The sequence below is a fragment of the Microtus ochrogaster genome, linkage group LG1 (assembly GCF_000317375.1).
Source record: "Microtus ochrogaster isolate Prairie Vole_2 linkage group LG1, MicOch1.0, whole genome shotgun sequence".
NCBI classification, from domain to species: Eukaryota; Metazoa; Chordata; class Mammalia; order Rodentia; family Cricetidae; genus Microtus; species Microtus ochrogaster.
Window position 1 is genome coordinate 8,342,823 of NC_022027.1, and position 18,749 is coordinate 8,361,571.

Below are 18,749 nucleotides of genomic sequence, written 5' to 3' on the forward strand. Positions count from 1 at the left end.
AGCGTCTGCAGATACTGGTCCCAGAATGGGCATCCCACAGACGTGCCTGTGACTGTGAATTCATGAGATGGTCACCAGTCCTGGACAGGAAATACAACAGCCCTAAATAAACACTAATTTCCTCCCCACTTTTACTAAGTGAGCAGTTTTGCACAAGACAGCTCCTTGTTTTACAAATGCGTTACACTAAGCACTAGAAGCATCATTGTAACCATCCTGGCAGGAGGGAAGATATTCTAAAGAGCCTGGAGTGGGCCCTCCCTTTGCCTATCAGACAGCTGAGACAATGGCTCCCAAAGAAATGGAACTTCCCCCAGGAAACTCACGCTGGGAGAAGGGTAAAGCGAAAGCCTGGTGCCAGTCCGAGGACTCTCCCAGGAAGGGATCACAGGGTTCTGGCAACTAGTCAGACCACCTTGTGGGAGAGAAAAAGCCCAAGATGACACGTAGGACCAACCTTGACCAGGATTGTTCAACTATGTAAACCTCTGTTTAGACCTAACTGCATATCAGTGCCCATGAAGACAGACTGGGGGTGGGGATGGGGGTGTACTGGACTTCAATGAGCACACTGAGTAAGTTTCCTTTCCCTGGTTCTTCCGGTTATTTGTCTCTTTAATTGACATGTTGAGGATGGGTGGCCAAGCCTAGCTTGTTAGGGCTGTTAGGACCCAGGCTGTGACTAACTCCAGAACAGACTCAGTGACGATGTGGCTCTAGCCTCAGCAAGTGCACAGCTGCAAAGACTCCACATCTGGACGACCTTCGGGACCTTGACTAAGCCTCAGAGGTGACCTCAGGAGGCAAAGTGTCAGACACAGAGAAATCACTCAGCGAATGACAACCAGGAAAACAAAACTGTTCTCAGGTAACATGACCAGTCACATGTTTAGTGTTCTCCCCGTGACATCTGAGTGTTCAAGCCAATTCAACTTCCAAGACCAACGCTAGAGGGTTCTCAGCCCATTAAGACCAGGAGTACAGGAATATTGGATGCTCTCTGTACTAAGAAATGATGCTGAGACTGCAGGAATGAAACCCTCCTGTGTTGCAGGTGTCACACAGGGGAGACTGCATCACACAGCCCCGTGCAGGCAGCAGTGACAACAGTAGTCTCAGCTAGTGTGTGTGTGTGTGTGTGTGTGTGTGTGTGTGTGTGTGTGTGCGCGCGCGCGTGCACACGTGCGCACGCACACGCGCGCATCTATGCATGCATGTGTCCATTTGGGTGTTAGATGTTAACAAAAGAAGCTTAAAACATTTTTAAAAATTAAGCATCACGGGGGCCTAAGAGATGACTTAGTGGTTAAGAGCATTGCCTGCTTCTTCCAAAGGTTCTGAGTTCAATTCCCAGCAACCACATGGTGGCTCACAACCATCTGTAATGAGGTCTGGTGCCCTCTTCTGGCCTACAGACATACACACAGACAGAATATTATATACATAATAAATAAATATTTTTAAAAAATTAAGCATCAGCTATGCTATTACATTTGGTTATACCACCTCAATTTGTGTAAATATCACCTAGCAATGTATTTCTCAGAACTCAAGCAATGTATGTTCTATATTTATGTATACGTATAAATATACATAATCAAGTACACATAAAAATCATATAACAGACATGCATACAAATTCATAGGCATAGTAATCATTAATTATATACAATATGCACACATAGGAAAATTATAAACAACAAATACAACATTTATAGATATAATAATATTTACAAATGTATGTGTAATACATATATTCATAGAAACAATAATTATAGGTAGGCATAATACATACATCTAGGTACCCTTACACTTATAACAAGGACATACATAAAACAGGCAGACATGTCTCAGGACCCTGATTATGCAGTTAATAGAGAAGTGAAGGGGAAGGAGTGGCGGTGGCCCTCGGTAGCCCTGAAACCAGCACAGCAGCCTGGATTTAAGCATACAGTACTCTGCACTCAATACTCTGACATGGTCTTTATGGTCGGGTAGAAATCCCTCCAATGATGTCAGATGCATAGCTTACATTCCCAGAGGAAGGAGACCTTTGAGCGCACTCAAAGGGGCAAGTCACAACAGCCATCTTGTGAATGAGGCATCTGTGATGTGCCAATCCAGCATCCCTTGGCTTTTGTTTGGCTGCCCCTAGGCCACGGACCGCCACCCCTCTCACTGGAAACAGAAGGGAGCTGAGGCTCAGCAATGAGGCGGGACCTCAGTGTGGCTTCTGCAGGAGAACAAGGCTGCTGTGCCACCTCTCAGGTGAGCCCTCAAAGAACGTTCTACCACCCTAGGAGATACACAGCACCAGCCTCGTGTCTAGAGAGCGCTGGGCTCTGTCCACAACGACATGAAGGCAGGAAAACAAGCAAAGACACCAACTGAGCCACCGGGTGCTACATACAGGAGAAGCAGGGTGGCAGCATGACCCCATCCAGTAGGGAAAAGTCAAGCAATACACGAAAGGCACCTTGGGAGAGATGGCAGGCCACTTCTTTCCCTCACAAGCAAGGCTGGGGCAGTGTGCACGCCACAAACAGCCACAGGCAGCCAAACAGCGGCCTCTTCAGGGCCACGCCTGACTGACAGCAAGAAGACTACCTTGTTTTTCACATCCCAGGCCACAGGCCTCCTCCCAGTTAAGAAGTCACTAAAAACAGTGGGAGGGGACCAGGAAAACATAGAGGGCAGGTGGCCATGGCACTCAAAGCAGACTCATTTGAGAAGCAGAAGGAAATTTTACATTCACCTAATGACGCATCAAAGAGAAAGTGTTGCTGTCAGATAAAAAGCAGGGCAGGGCAAGTGTCAGAGGTGGCCTTGCTGGCATTGTTGGGACACTTACAAAGCCACCCTGGGACAATGGTACTGACACTAAGGACAGCTTAGGTACCTTTCGCCAGGGGGCCAAGCCTCAAAGATTGCCACTACAAAAGGGCACATGGATTTTCCACCTTTGTTTGTTTTTCGAGACAGGGTTTCTCTGTATAGTCCTGTCTGTCACATCTTACTCTATAGACTAGGCTGGCCTCGAACTCAGAGAGATCTGCCTGCCTCTGCCTCCTGAATGCTGAGACTAAGGGTGTGAGCCACCTAGTCCAATAGAATTTTCAATCTTAATGAAAACAAACAAGAGTGCACTTCCACCCTCTAGGTGAGCAAAGTCCCCAGGGAGAGCAGAGCTTGAAAAAAAACAGGAAGACCTCCCTACCTGCTCACACCAAGTCCCAAAGGGATGTGACAGTCTTACCTGGCCCGGGTGGACTTGCACAGAGCAGGGAACCGGCACCTTGAAAGGGAAAAGAGACATAAGCAAGGGGTTCTCAGGCAATGGGCACAGTAGCCAAAGCGGGTTCCCTGAAGCCACGGCTGTGTCGGGATAAAGGGACTCAACAGAACCTACACTCTGCTAACCCTGCGGAAGTTTGGAGCCTTCTTGAGAATTCCAGAAACAGCCCTTCCTCGTTGGGGAGCATGAGAAGTGGGATCCAGAGAAGGTGGAGGCTCTGAAGGGTGGTTTCAAGTTGCCCACAGTCTTTACAGTCACATTCACGGATGGATTTTCTCAGCAAAATGGGCTGCTTTCTCTAGAACGATCTATGATCTGTGCATACGAAACTAAAAAGGGAGTCTGTATGTATTTATTCCTGTTGACTGTGTCGCCACGTGAGACAAGAAAGAACTTCCCTTGGACTCTCTCAGTCAGCTCACTAAAGCATCCCAGGCAAAGCTGCAAGAGCTCAGTTAATCCCTCAGCTCAGAGCAGCACCTTATTGGCCAGGCAGCTGTGAAGGCTCAAAGAGAAGTGGGGACACAGAGACAGAATGCTGCGGCCCTCAGTTAAAAGTCCCTGTGGGAGTCAAGCCATTGGACCGGACCTTCCTTTGGGAGGCGGCCGAGGACCTTGCCCCCGTGACCTGCCACACTCCCCAGCTTCCTCCTCGCTCTCCCACTTCAGACCCTGGCTCATTCCAGTTCTCCAAGAGTTTTCTGGAGCTGGCAAAGAAGGAGACACAAGGGGCCTGACTGGTCACTGCAGTTCACAGTCTGGGGCAGTAGACAGCAGTGTGACCTTGGTCCCTGGTGGGGACATTATTTATAGGCCTCCTGCTTATCTTGCCCGGTGAGTTTCTCCAGAAACATGTGACACATGGCCACTCACCTATCGGGGACACGCCATTATTCCACCAAGATCATGACTCACATTCTTGGCAGAGACAGGGGTCCTCTGTCTTTGCACTCACCTTTCCCCCAACTACATCCTCAGCTCTTCTGGACTCAGACAGTAACCGGCAGGCAGAGAAACACCTAATTCAAATCTGTGTGTCCTTGGCTCCACATGTACATATTAAATTTTGATTGGTGGGTGGGGGAAGGAGTCCATAAATAAATATAAAGTGTAGCTTCAGAAACACAGGGAGCTGGTGACCGGACCTTATAGGACGGTGACTATGCTGGACCAGGGGGAACCTACGGTTAATGAAATGCTATGATTCACTCCATTCCAGCAAGCCTTCAGTGGGGGCACACAGGCATCCTGGTGCCTTGTGACACAGTCACACGGGTAAGGAACGCATGAGGAACCAGGCTCTCCCTTAGGATGTCACCTGAATTCCACAACGCGGAAGAATACTCATCGCTACGCAGAAATGGCCTGAGAGGGCATGAGAGGACACAGAGGAACATTAAATGTCTGTCACTAAGATGAAGCAGCCAACCTGAAGATGCCACCTACTACGTGAGTCCAACTATGACCTTCTAGAAAACACACAACTACAGAAACAGTGAAATATGAATAAGTTATCAGGGGCTAAGGGGAGAGATGGGTAAGAGGAAAACCAGACAAACGCTGAGAGCAGCTGAACTATCGGACTGACATTGTCATGGTGGGTACATGTCACTGACAACAGTCCAAACTCACAGAATGAACAACACCCAATAAACTTCCTACCTACGCTATAGGTTGTGGACCTTGGTTAACAATGCATCCATATTGAGTCATTAAGCATTCTGCATTACAAAGACTTTTAAATTCGCCAAGCTAATGTTTAATTTTCTATATGTTGAAAACTACCCTAAATATAAACTTTATCAATATTTTCAAGTAATTGACCAAAAGGATGTATAGAAGGAGTTCCTATGCCACACCAGAAACTCGAGTTTAACAACAGCCAGAGGCTGGCCATGAGCATCGTCTTTTAAGTCCAGAACTTGGGAAACAGAAGCAGGTGAATCTGTCAGTTTGAAGCCAGCCTGATCTGTGTAGAACAGAGTTCAGACCGGGCAAGGGCACACAATGAGACATTGTCTAAGACAGACAAATGGGGGGAGGGGTCATATGTTTTCTGTATCCCACATCTCTATATAAGCAAGTGGTGTTCAGGGTGGAGCCGTAGGACTGCAAATGAGCAGAGGTTACTCAATCAAGTTCTGAACAGACCATCTACAATCAAGGAAACGCATCCAGATGTGTCTTCCCAATGTAGCTATCAGCAGCTAGCAGGACAGGAGACACCAGGATGTAAGCAGTATTTCCAGTTTCTTCCTCCTTGTTTAGAATAAGGAGGGCAATTGCCCACAATCTGAACCATGAACAGAGGCTGCCTCCCTCAGGATGCCAATGTTCCTGGTCCATGCCAGTCTCCTTGGCACTAAGAAACACGTGGACGCTCAGCAGCTCTGTGATTGGACTCCCTGGCTGCTTTCGTGGGCTCATAGGTTCCACCCTCCATCCAAACTGTCTAGAAAAGCAGGACACAACTTCTCCACACTTTCTTCTCCTCACAGGAGCCCAGAAAGCTCTAGGGTTCATCGTCGTTGCTTCTCTTGTCCCTGTCACCTGCAGAAACACCTGCCCAGCTCCCCAACTCCATCTCCTGAGCATGAAGAGCCAGGTGACATAGCAAGAGCGGGCACTTGATAAGCTGACAGAGGATCACTACCCGGGGTCCAGATCAAAATGGCACCTCATGGTATCTGTTTCTGACTCATCCCCAGTTGCAGCTCTGATCAAACACTCTGGTCCTGAAGCCCTTTCCACATGATGGAGGAAAACGCAGTAGCCCGGGCTATCTCCAGGCTTTGCTCAGGCTATCTACCCAAGGCCATGAACTGCACTGAACACTGAGCAACAGACACAAATGCAGTGGACTTGGACAAGAGCCCAGTGCCAACCCACCCTCAGGTACAATCCCACAGGTATTTCTACCCAGGAATCTCTGAGCTGGGATAGCTCCTTCGGTGTATGACTCCATGATACGCACTGCCCACCCAGGGCATAATTTTTAAATATGCATGAGTCGTGAACAAGTTGCAGAAGGGCGGAGACAAGAGAACTGCAGGCTGTGCTCCACACATCAGGACACACCCTCTGGGGGCCTCGCATGCGCAGGCTCAAGTCAGCGCCATAAATAAGTCCTATAAGACACGCCTGTCTGCAGCTCTTGGTTCTGAACCCTACTAACACAGAAAGTGAGCGTATTCTGTCCTGAGCATGGGACTCTGAATCAAGGAGAACTGGTCCTCAGACAGACAAAAGACACCAGTTGGGTCCCAGTTGCCTTCCCCTCCCCCTGATGAGAGCATGCAGGGTGACAAAAGGTGGCAGCAAAGGCTCAGGTCTGGCAGCTACAGAAAATCCCAGGAGAGAGCTATAGACTGAGCTATGAGCAGAAGATCTTGGGACCCATGTCCTTCTCTTACCCTAACCCAGGGCCTCTTATACGAGAGACCTGCATAAGAGCTATTTTATGGCCTTTACTTGGCTTGGTCTGTGGCCTAATCTGTGGTTACCAAGGACAACCACAAACAAACAAGGCTGTGTCCAACCCACACCTGGCTGTGTGGGTGCCTGGAACCTGCTGATGTTGATAACCTTGTCTCCAAGCCAGCCAGGTCATCAAGGCGGAAGCAGGAGGGGCCAACAACCTTCCACTCAGGACTGTGCCAGGAGTGAGTGTGTGAATGGCAGTGTGCATATTTAAAATTCAGGGACAGGGCAGAAGGTGAGTGAGTGGGTTCTATGATACGAGGCTTGCCTAGAATGTGTGATGGTCCAGCCAAATTGAGCATTTTTGAGAAATGTGTGTGTTGGTCTAACCGTCTGTCTGACTAGAAGTCTTTTGAGAGTTCTGTGAGTGAGCTCTAATGTGTGAGAGAGAGGGAGTAGCTAAGTGTGCATATGTGGATGTGTATATGTGTACACATGTATGTACATGCATGTCTTGTGGGGACATGTGTTTGTGTGTCTTCCCTGTGTCAGAAAGTCTGTCTGTGAGCATGTTCATGTGTGTATCCACGTGTATTAGAATGTCCTGAAGCTAGAACAAAAGGCAGAGCTTTGACCAAGAAGTGAGCCTACCTTAAAAAAAAAGACTGAGCCACTACCAGCTGCCTCTGCCCCCTCACCATGGCTGGCAGGAGCCTCTGGGGCGAGGTGAGGACCAGGTCTACAGTAACTACGGTTCCCAGACAGCGAAAGGACAGCCCAGCTCAAACAAACACCCAGTCTGCAGACCCTGTCTTCCTTCTGATTCACACAACTAAAGCATGAATTCAGCACTGATTGTCATGTTTGACTAAATTACATTTCAGCCATGCCATGTCAAGAGTGATTATTTTCCTGCCAGTGTCTCTACGAGATGCATGGTTGTAACCACTACATGCTACTACATAAACAGAATAAAGGTAAACTTACATTCAACCTTTTGTCAATCATCAAAAATCCCAATCCTGTTGGGTCCCGTGAATGAGTTTCCTAGAACGTCACGGAACTCTGGAGGAAGAATGGAGATACAGGCCCCTCCATTTTCCACGACCGGTTAACCACTACAGTAAAAGCCTGGGTGCTTGCTGGCCCCTTTGTCGTTCGCTCTCCATGTAAGTCTGCCCATGGGAGGGCTCTCTGAAGCTGGCATCAATCATGCACACACAGGGATGTGGAAAGGGGAGTCAAGCCAGCAATATCAGCCATCAGTCAGCAAAGGCATTCAGCAAAGGCACTCAAGGGCTGGGGTTACAGTGTGGCAGAGCCCAGCATGCACCGCACCCTGAACGAAACAAATGTATCCATAAATAAAAGCACATAACTTCTAATAAATCCACCAACAGCCTTTCAGGAGCAAGATAAAGGAACAGAGGAGAACGGTGAGTCACCAGCTACCTCAGCGCTGAAAGAGCCATCTTGGTGCTCACAGTAACAAGAAATCGCTTTGATCCGAACAATGACTCACGGCTACATAAAACTGGAGGCAAAATTTACTTCAGCTTGGCACCAAGCCAGAAAGAAGGGCAACAATTTCCTTCATAATCAAGAGAGTGGGGGGCTGGAGAGATGGCTCCGCAGTTTAAAGCACTGACTGCTCTTCCCGAGGGCCCAGGCTCAATTCCCAGCATCCACACAGCAGCTCACAACTGTCTGTAACCCCATTTCCAGAGGACCCAAAACCCATGGCAACAACACCGAATCAGGAGGGTGGAAGAGATATTGTGGCTGCCTGAGCTTGGGAGAGACACACAGAGATACTGGTGACTGGTCACTGAGACCCACAATGCAATGGGGGTCAGATCACTGCTCATCTCTGCTGAGTGTAGCATCTGGGGCAGAGAAGTTTTCCAAGAAGCGCTTTTATCACTTTATAGCCCTTACAGCCTATGTCAAATATCACAGACCAATCAACTGGCCCATTGTATTAAGCTTGAGAAAAGGTAAGTTGTAAATTTTTTTATAGCCAGGATTATCACTTACTATATACAGAGGAGGTGAATCAAGAGGGAGTTCCTCATCCCCATCCTGTCACTTAGCAAAGGGACACACTACTTTAATACAGTCCGTGCTAGACTGCTGGGGCCACTGTGAAGCCCCATAGACAGAAGGCTTAAACAACAGAGGTTTTTATGTCTTCAGCCTTGGAGGCCAACTGACAGACTGGCTGAGGTGACTCAAGGCTGTTTCCTGTTGCTCCCTGGCCTGTGAAGTTGCCCCACACACACACCCATACGTGGTCTTCCGCCTCCCTACCTGTAGCTTAAACTCTTCTTGGAAGGACGAAGGTCACATGGGATTAGAACCCACTCTGGTGACTTAGTTTATAAACTTCACCTCGTAAACGACCATTCCTACAAACACAATTCAGAGAGTCGGGCCGATACCTTAAGGGAGCATCGTTGAGCCAAATAGTTAGTTATTAAAGGTCTGGGAGAACCAGAACATTCTCAGAACAGCAGTCGGGGCTAGACCCCCAGGCAGCAACAAGTCTCCTCATTCAGGGTGGTGACTTCTGGAGCAGTTCCAGCGCCTGAGGCCAGGGCCAGTGAATGCCAAGGTCAAGCTCCCCCCTAAGCCTGCAAGAACAAGGCATCCACAGGGGCAAGGGCATGAAATGCAGGCTGCAGTGGAGACTTTATTAACTTTCCCAAGGATGAGAGAGAGAGAGAGAGAGAGAGAGAGAGAGAGAGAGAGAGAGAGAGAGAGAGAGAGCGCGCGCGCGGGCCCTCTCTACCTTTGCTCCTGGGATCTCTTTGCTAGGCATGACCCTGGGATCCCTAATTAGGTTCACATTCCTTAGGAAGCCCTGTTATCCACTAAATGGCAAAGCCCAATTTAGTCTGCTCTAATCCCCATGAGAATCAAGCCAGCGGGGCAGACGTAATTAAGGCCCCAATCAAGGCATCAGGATGGGAGAAAAGGAGGGGAAATTACTGGAACTGGGGCTTTCTGTTTCCCTTAAAGGTAACAGGTAAAAATTATGCCTCTGGTACAGTTATCAACAAGTCCGTCCCAGCATTCTCAGCTTTGGCTGGGCTGGCCTGAGCCAGCTGCAGCTTTTAAGGCTTCAGTCTTCTGTCTTCCACCTCCATGCTTCTGAGTTTTAGGAGAAGGGGTCGTGGTAGGGGAGCTCAGGTCTCCATTGGCTTCAGGCAAACCACGCAGGGCTTGCCAGGGAAGACAATAGAATTAAAACAGCCGAGTCTCCCAACGTGGGCCCCAGATCAGAAATCAAATGTGAGTCTATTTCTGTAATGAGAGTCTGAAATTCTGAAAGGACACGGAAAGGGGTCCCCCTCCTAGGACATCCTCCATCCACCAGTCTCAAGATCTGATAAGGACTTCAGGACAGAATCACACGTCCAGTGACAGGCACAAGGGTCTGTCTAAAAGTCCAAGGTCAGGGAGGAAGGACAGGACAAGGGCTGCACGTGGGGCTCTTAGGCACACAGGAGAAGGGGCCCATCCTAGACCTCCATCATCAGGAGACACCAGGGTCCAGCCTGGTTTTAACCTTTGTCTTATCTTCCACACAGAAAAACAAAGATTACATGATCATGGGTAAAATGCTTTCTAAAGAACCAGAAGAAAAGCTAAGCTAAGCTAATAAACACAACTGCTTCAGGGAAACATTAATTCCTATTCTAAAGCCATTCTCCTCACTTAAAAATGCCAAGGATGAAGTTGTAATTGCTTCAAAATAAGCAGACCCATTTCCACAGAAAAATCCATACCTCAGACCATAGCCACAGGTTCCCAGGGACTTCGTCATCAGCCCTGCAATGTATCACCAGCAATCACAGCCAACAATAAGGAACAATGGCGTCGGTAACTCACATTTTTGTTAAATAGGAAAAGACTGCCAAGGTGCTGCACGCCTTTAATCCCAGCCACTGGGAGGCAGAGGCAAGAACTCTGTCAATTCAAGGCTAGCCGGAGCTACTTAGCAATTGCTAGCTTGACCAGGGCTATGTAGTGAGAGCCTGTCTAACAACAACAAAAAAGAAAAGGAAAGAAAAGAAAGAAAGAAAGAAAGAAAGAAAGAAAGAAAGAAAGAAAGAAAGAAAGAGAAATAGCTGCTAATTAGCTATGTGACAAAGAACCCTGCACTATTTCCATCATGTCCACGCTTGTGTCAGTTTTTGTTTCAGAGATAATGGCACTACGCAGGGTCTTTGCAGAGTCAGTCATTCCCCATCAAGAGTTATAGATGGAGAAATGGCTCAGCTGGCTCAATAGTTAAGATCACTGGCTGCTCCTGGAGAGGACCAGGATTCTGTTCCATAGCACCTACCTATAACTCCAATTCCAGGGATATCTTCTTCTGGCTTCCTCAGGCACTGCACAAACCCAATATGCACATGCTAGCAAACACACACAAACACACACATAAACTAAAAACGAATAAATCTGGGCTCTTTTGTTTTTTAAGAGGCCCCATCTAGCCCTTTCTTTTGAATCTGATGTCTTCCTGGTTTGTCCTGTGACCTGTCATGACCAATGAAATAAGGCAATTTAAAAACACTTCTCTTCCTCCTTCTCTTCTTCCTCCTCCTGGTCTTCCTTCTTCTCTTGGGGAAGTGGAAGGGTTAAACTCACTCTGAAGCCCAAGCTAGGCTCAAATTCACAGCAATTGTCCTGCCTCGACCTCCTAAGTGCTGGTGTGTACCAATAAACCAAGCTGAAATATGGCAGAGCTCAGTCTTAAGGACTGCAACATGGCTTCTACCCCAAGCCCGTCCATGGATGCAACCAGCTGCCATTCTGGAAAGTAGCCAAAGCTACCAGGTGAAGAGACAGGCCACAAAAGGGCACACTGGGCCATCCAGTCTCTAGTAAAACACTGAGAAAGACCATGGGGATGTCCCCTTGCAGCCAGCATCTTAGAGACAGAGAGATCCATCAACCTATCACCTCTCCAACTCTTCTTGAGTCTGTGGTCTCAGCCTTCTGTCATTTATTCATTCATTCACACACTCATCGGCCACAATGATTAACCAAATACCATATTTCAGGACAGCGTACCCAACAGTTGAAAGAAATTGTAGTGCCTTCAGGAATTCAACTTAAAGCAGGATGCTAAAGGAAACTCTAAGACATTTTTATAGAAAATGTCGAAGAATAATGTAATGTAAAATCGATACTTAAACAACAATAAATCGCTAATAACAGCTCAATCGTCAAGAGTACATAGTGCTCTTAAGAAGGATCCGTTTCAGCACCACGTTCCGGTTACTACCTCTCCAGTTCCATGGAATCCTACACCCTTCTCCTGGTATCCTGGTTTCTGTTGGCACCTTCACTTATATTTACATACCCATACACAGACATACACAAATACATATAACCAAAAACACATCTTTTTAAAAACTAAAGTAAAATTAACTATAACTTTTATATCCAACTAGCTAACTTTTCATTTCACATCTACATATTCTGCAAACACCAACAAATTCATACCATGTGACATTACCCTACCATCTAACAACACACACACACACACAACCTTGCTGATGCTGTCACTCTGTTCCCGGGCATATTACACCATAAAGAATGACCCACAAGACCCACCTCTGCGCCACCTGATCAGTACTCCAGGCCCAAGATGTCCCCCTTTAAAGGTGTCCACAAAAGAACTGGAAATGGAGCACAGTGCTGGCCTGGTAGTAGAAGATCTGCCTTTGAGCTCAGCACCGCAAAATCAACAGTAAAACAAGGTGCCCTTCACCTCCCTTGTCCTGACCCCATTTACTGAAACACCTTCAAGGTCAGGCCACCCACAGGGTGAACTACCTCCAGAGCTTTTTAAATGCAAATGAAGGAAATTTACAATAAGACTGGAATTTCAGATTTTACCCAACAGTCTACATTCCACTCACTAGGCTCTCCCAAGCCTCCAGACAGCCCGGCAAGTATTTCTCATTCCTAAGATCCTGCAAGCAGGGGGATGTTTACAGTAATGGGAGAGCTAAAGGGGAGGGGGGTGTCGGCCTCCTGTCCTCCTCTCCACATCCTGGCTGACCCCGCGCACTGCTTCATTCAGAAAGTCTAGGGGAATTTCAGGTGAGTCAAAAGTCTGGAAATATACAAAAATGAGCTCTGTCATCTGTCCCTGGGAGGGAGGCTGAAGGAAGCTCTGGGGCTATTTCTGTGCTCAAGGGAACATGGGGGTGGCCACTTCCTGAATCCTGGCCTAAAATTAATAGCTTTACAGAAGTGACAAAAAAAAAAAAAAACTTGATTTTGCAAGTTAAAATTCTGAGGACTAAAATGTGTACTCATTTGGACGCTGCTGCTTAAAAAGGAGGTGGTGGGTGGGGAGAAGGGGTTCTTCTAGTAAACCTCACCCTAAAAAGTGGCTGGAACAGAATATAGCAGCAGCTGGACCCTAAACAGAATCAGCCAATCTCAGGGAAGGTCACCCTAGAGACACCACAGTCATGACCCAATAAGCTGGCTGTCCACAGGCACACAGGGTCCACAGCACAGAGCAGCACTGGGAGAGGGGGCTACCCGGTGGCAAAGTAAAATATTTGGAAGTCTTACGAGAACGGAGCCTCCCCCACCCTAGGATAAGCCTGTAGAGACACCACTAAGGTGTCCTGCCCAAACAGGACAGAAAAGTCCTGCTAGGGGAGGAGGTCAGAAAGTCTTTCCCAGGCTAAACTTAAGCTCTGAAGGACAATGCTGGGAAGAGCCTCTACTCAGAGATGGAGCAAAGCCATTTCCCCCAGCAACTGGACCAGGGGGGTGTTCTTAAGACGGTCAGAACTTCTCTGAGATGTGTTTCCTTGGGGAGCACACTGATGGGTCCCACAGTATCTTTAATGTGTAAGAAGAGCATTCTGATGGCTTCCTAGCTGGATGCTGCTCGCCATCCTGTGCCTGAAGGGAAAATCTCCCCAACGAGAAGAGAAGGAAAATTGAAGGGAGAAGTCTCCACCAGCAGGGCTTCTCGCCTGTAAAGAGGATGAGTGGAGTCTGGGGAGAAAAGGAACAAGATGTGTCAGTGGACTAGGAGATGCCATGGGCTTAGAAGGGAGACAGCCATAATAAGCAAGGCTAGCATGAACCAAGGAGACATAGGACTCCCACAGAGGAAAGCCGGTGTCAGCAAGAAGACAGTCTTTCTGAGACCAGAAAAGCAAGAGGGATGGGAGGCAGAGAGCTAGCGTAACAGCAAGATTTCCCAAGCTGATAATTGTTAGGTCTCAAAGCCTGGGGACAAATGCTGAGGTGCCTGTTTAAAATACCAAAGCAGATCCCTTAGTTCCTACCTGTTACAGGGCATGGCTGGCAATACTCTGCCCCCTACCCTAAACTTCTCCTGCCCAGGGGCTGGGCTGCCCTTCCCCCAGAGGCTCTTCCCTATAGAATCCAGACTTTTTGGTTATCCACCCCTTTGGTCCCTTTGCCCTGTTGGCTGCTGCCTCTCATTCCACTCTCTCCCTTGCCCTTTCCCCACATGGCCCTGCTCAGTTTAGACACATCCACTCCGGGCTCTCCCAGACGTCTCTGCCTCTGGCTACACCCTCCCATATATCTACGGTAAACTTTCTCCTCCACTGTACCTAGGAGCAGACCTCTCCTTTCTTTTCCTTTCTCCTTCTTTGTTTTTGTTTTTCATTCAGTAATGAGTACTATGAGTATATGAAGGAGGCACGGAAGCCAGCCAGCACCAGCATCATCCTTCAGCCTCTGCACCCAGAAGATGTAAACCTTCACCATGCAAGCCCAGTCAGGTCTCCAGAGAAAAGTGAGAGACACTGGGGTCCATACAGCAGTATCACCCATAAGCGGGCTGGCCTGGAAAACTAGGCTGCAGGCTAGTCCATGGGAAGAGTACAGACATTCATATGCATAGCAGGAAAGGACACACACACACACACACACACACACACACACACACACTGAATAAAGGAAAGGAAAGGACGTGACTGCTCCCTAGGTGTGGTGGAAGAGAAAGTTTATTTGTAAATAAAAGGGAAAGCAGAGCCAGAGGCAGACTCGTCTGGGAAAGTCCAGAGTAGACAGATGACCCTGAGGCGTGTGTGAGGGAAGAGAGGAAACCAGGTGCAGCAGTCAGGAGGCCAAAGGTACAAAAAAGGGCAGGTAACCAAAATGTGGAGAAAGACAGCCCAGTCCCTGGGCTGGAAAGTTCAGGATAGAGAGTGGGGTGTTCAAGCCATACCCTGTAACAGGTAGGGACTGAGGGATGTTGGGAAAACCTGGTGGTCAGGTCTGCTTTGATATGTCAAATAGGCATCTCAGTCATTTGTCCCTGGTTTAAAACTTAATGCCCATGGACAAGGACGTGAATATACACATATACATACTTCTTAAAGAAGGGGACAGAGGCCTGCTCTTCAGGAACTTGCAGCAAGCCCTAGCATGCACCCAGGTGAGAATTCTAATCCAGGCAGTCACTCTGGCTGCATAACCAATGGACCAGGAGCACAAAAGCCTCCCTGTAAACAAACCAGAGCTGACCATGCAGACAACAATGCCGGATCCTGAGGCTGAGGGAAAATGGCAGTAGGCCAGGTGGGCAGTCCCATAGCCAGTCTGACAGAGGCCCTGAGATACCACAAGCCAGATCAGGGTCTTTGACAGTCTTTAGAAAAAAACCTCTGACTGAGACCTAAAAGAGATAAGCAAGCAGCATTCTCAAGAACTGAGAAAGCACACAGCCCTTTCCTACCTAAATGCACACTTTTAGGGTGCTACTCATCCCCCACACATTGCTGGAAGTGTCGGCTAATCATGCCTCAGGAAAGTCCTTCAGCTGCTGCACTGCAAGGGTCCATGGTACCTCCAGAATAAGGTTCTCAACCTCCCTAATGTTGCAGCCCTTTGATACAGTTCCTCAGGTTGCACTGACCCCAACCATAAAACTACTTTTGTTGCTACTTTATAACTGCAATCTTGCTACTGAGCCATGTATCCGTTCCTAAGACCACCGGAAATAGGTGTTTTCTGATAGTTGTAACCCACAGGTTGAAAAACGTTGTTTCAGAGGAACAAGAGAGAGCTCCCAAAGAAGCCACAGGCCTGGGCCAGCAAGGGGGCTGAAGTCCTCTTCGCAAGCCTCTCGGGAAGGTGTTCTTGCCTTAATTTCATGGAAAAAGACCAGACTAACAAAGGTAGAATTAGAATTCAGACCCAGGGTTTTTATAAAGGTCCTCAAAGTTCTCGAGATTGTTTCATATAGGAATACATGGGAATTTCCACTTTACAGTTCTGTTCTCAACAACAACAACAAAAAGTCAGACCAGAACTAATGAATGGAACAACCTATCACAAAATTCAGGTAGCGAAAGATATAAATAACCAGAGGGCAAAACATATTCACCAAGTATCTACATTTGAGGGACAGCTGCTTACAGCTGTCTTGAGTTCTGTCCCCCTACTCTAGAACCAAGACATCCAAGACCCAATGTCCTACCATGTTCTGTGGAGTCCCAGAGCAAGTGGTCATGTGCTTGTTATTCTCATCACACACACATGCATGTGCACACACATGCACACGTGCACATACACACGCACACACATACACACACAAGATGGAATCTGTTTTGATAATTGCCAGTGTCCGTAGGTAACAACCTGTCTACAGGAGGTCAGGTGACATCTACTGCCTTGTACCCTTCCACAGTCACTGTCACACAGACACCCCATCAATGGTCTACAACCTGAATGGATCTCAACCAACAATTATACTTGCTTGAAATGGTCAAGCTGTAAGGGTCAGCAGGGAGCCTTCTTCCTCAGATGCCATTGAGAGAAACAAGGATGGAGCATAGTTTCGCAGGGAACTTCACCAGTTCTAACTCAAAACAAACCGACCTGCAGCTATGGTGTGCCCTCGCTGACATCAGCCCATTCTCTCCAGATCCCATCAGGGGCTGTAGGAAGGAAGTTCCTCACTGCGGAAGACTCTAAGAGTCCTCAAGATACACAGCCTGACCCAAACCCAGTGAAGGACACAAAGGGCTGACGCCATCTCTATACCAGACATCCAGCTTCCTGCATACGGGCAATCACAGCCAATAACAGATTACAGCCAAACAGCCCTATTAAAGAGCAAATTGGTACAGATTCACTCCAGAGATCTATCTAGATCTATTTTATCTGTTACAACGCAATGCAGACTGACAACTTCTGAAGAATCAAAACGGTAGTTTTTGAAATCCCAGTGTTGGTTTAAGGCAAATGTAGTATCTCAAAAGAGTACATAGCCCTGCGTCACTTCACAATGGGGATGTGCTCTGAAAAAAGGGGTGACGCAAGAGTGCTGCAGTGCAAACACCACACCGGGTGTTTGCACGACCAGGATCGCTACAGCATCACCAGATGACGCAAGCTCGCGGACCACCATCAGACACACAGCCCGCTGTTGACCAAGGCATTATTATGTGGTACACGCCTGCCATAATTCCTTTTCGGCCCATTGTTGGGGCAAGGAAAGTAATCCTCTACAAACACTGCTTAAACACAGAACCTTGTTGAAGAGCAAACATGTCACCACAAAGTGACATTTACACTGCTAACTACACAAGACAATATAGTCCTGCTTACCGGTCTGGCCACCCATCATAGCCAGCTTCAAAGCCCTTGGTTAGCCAGTGTGGGGACTCACACCTATAATCCTAGCACTTAGGAAGTAGAGATAGGGGAACTGGCATGAATTTGAGGCCAGTCTGGGCTACACGGTGAGTTTCATTCCAACCTTAGTTAAAAAGTAAGACCAGACCCTCTCACAAAAGAAACCATAAGACAAAACAAACAACAGCAAAACGACCTTGGTTTCTTCTCTCTGTCCCCATCCAGTGAAGTTCCAGAAGTTCACAATCAATGGCCTTGCCTGGGGCTCAGGTTATATTGAGTTTAAAAACTTGAATCTTTACACACAGGGCAAGTGCTGACTCCTAGGTGAGCTTCCTAGGGGCTGACACCCCCACTTCCTGGTCTCAGAAGAGCCCTCCGTCTCAGGAACAAAGCCCCCAGCTAGCAACACTTCAATGAGTTTCCTCAACAAAATGGGTGAAAGAAAGTCAGTGAGGCCCACTGAAAAAGGCCCACCTGGGAGAGACGAAAGTGTCCTTCAAAGGGCAAAGTTTAAAGATCCTTAAGTCTCTTCTCACACCAGTGATGACTTAGAGCAAGCAAGATACAGATGGACAAATGAACCGTTGTCATCCAGACTAGAGGAGCCAATGCTGCTAAAAGAAACTAGGCTGTAAAACCGTGAAAACATCAAGAGAAGGTATAAAATGTGTACTGTGGAGAAGTGAAACCGATCTGAACAGTTTGCCTGCTCTAGAACTCTAACGATGTGAAACCCCAAAAAAGGCAAAATTATGGAGACAACAAAAAGACTGGGGGTCACCAGAAGTCAGGAGAGGAAGGGAGTCCGTGAGATTTTTAAGGCAGGGTAAATACTCTATATTATACACATCCTGTACTTTACATTTGTCCAAATTCATAGAATATGACTCATGGTTTAAATACGAAATATCTCCAACATGCCCACATGCTGTGTTCGGCTCCTGAGCTGATGGTTGAGTTGGGAGAGGTAGAGGAAGCTTCAGAGGATGAAGCCAAGCTGAAGGAAGGAGGACACTGAAGACCTCTGAAACATAATATGCCTGGTTTCCAGTCCCTTGTACTTCACTTCCTCTCCACCAGAAGGTAGACGGTGTCTCCTTCACATTCCCCCACCATCAAGACCTGGCCCACAGTCAACGGAGGGAGCCAAGAACAGTGGGCTGAACCTCTAAAATCAGGAACCAAAATAAATCCTTTCTGGTTTAAATTGTCTAACATCAGGTATCTTTGTCACCAAGAAAGAGTCCTATTGAAGAATAGACTCTGGATGGTATTGATGCCTCAGGTGGACACCATCGGCTACAAAAAGAGATGATTAAGGTGGGAGAGGTTGTGCAGAACCACAGAGAATTCTGTCTACTTTCCCTTCG

General features: G+C 47.6%; 1 protein-coding gene across 1 annotated transcript in view; it reads right to left on the reverse strand.

Moving 5' to 3' along the window:
- Nucleotides 1-18,749, reverse strand: part of Tns3 (tensin 3) — a 194,938-nt gene that overhangs the window by 146,818 nt on the left and 29,371 nt on the right. The window contains exon 4 of the mRNA XM_005359223.3: nt 3,256-3,294. Within this exon, the coding sequence (XP_005359280.2) occupies nt 3,256-3,294 (39 nt within the window). The remainder of the gene's footprint in view (nt 1-3,255; nt 3,295-18,749) is intronic.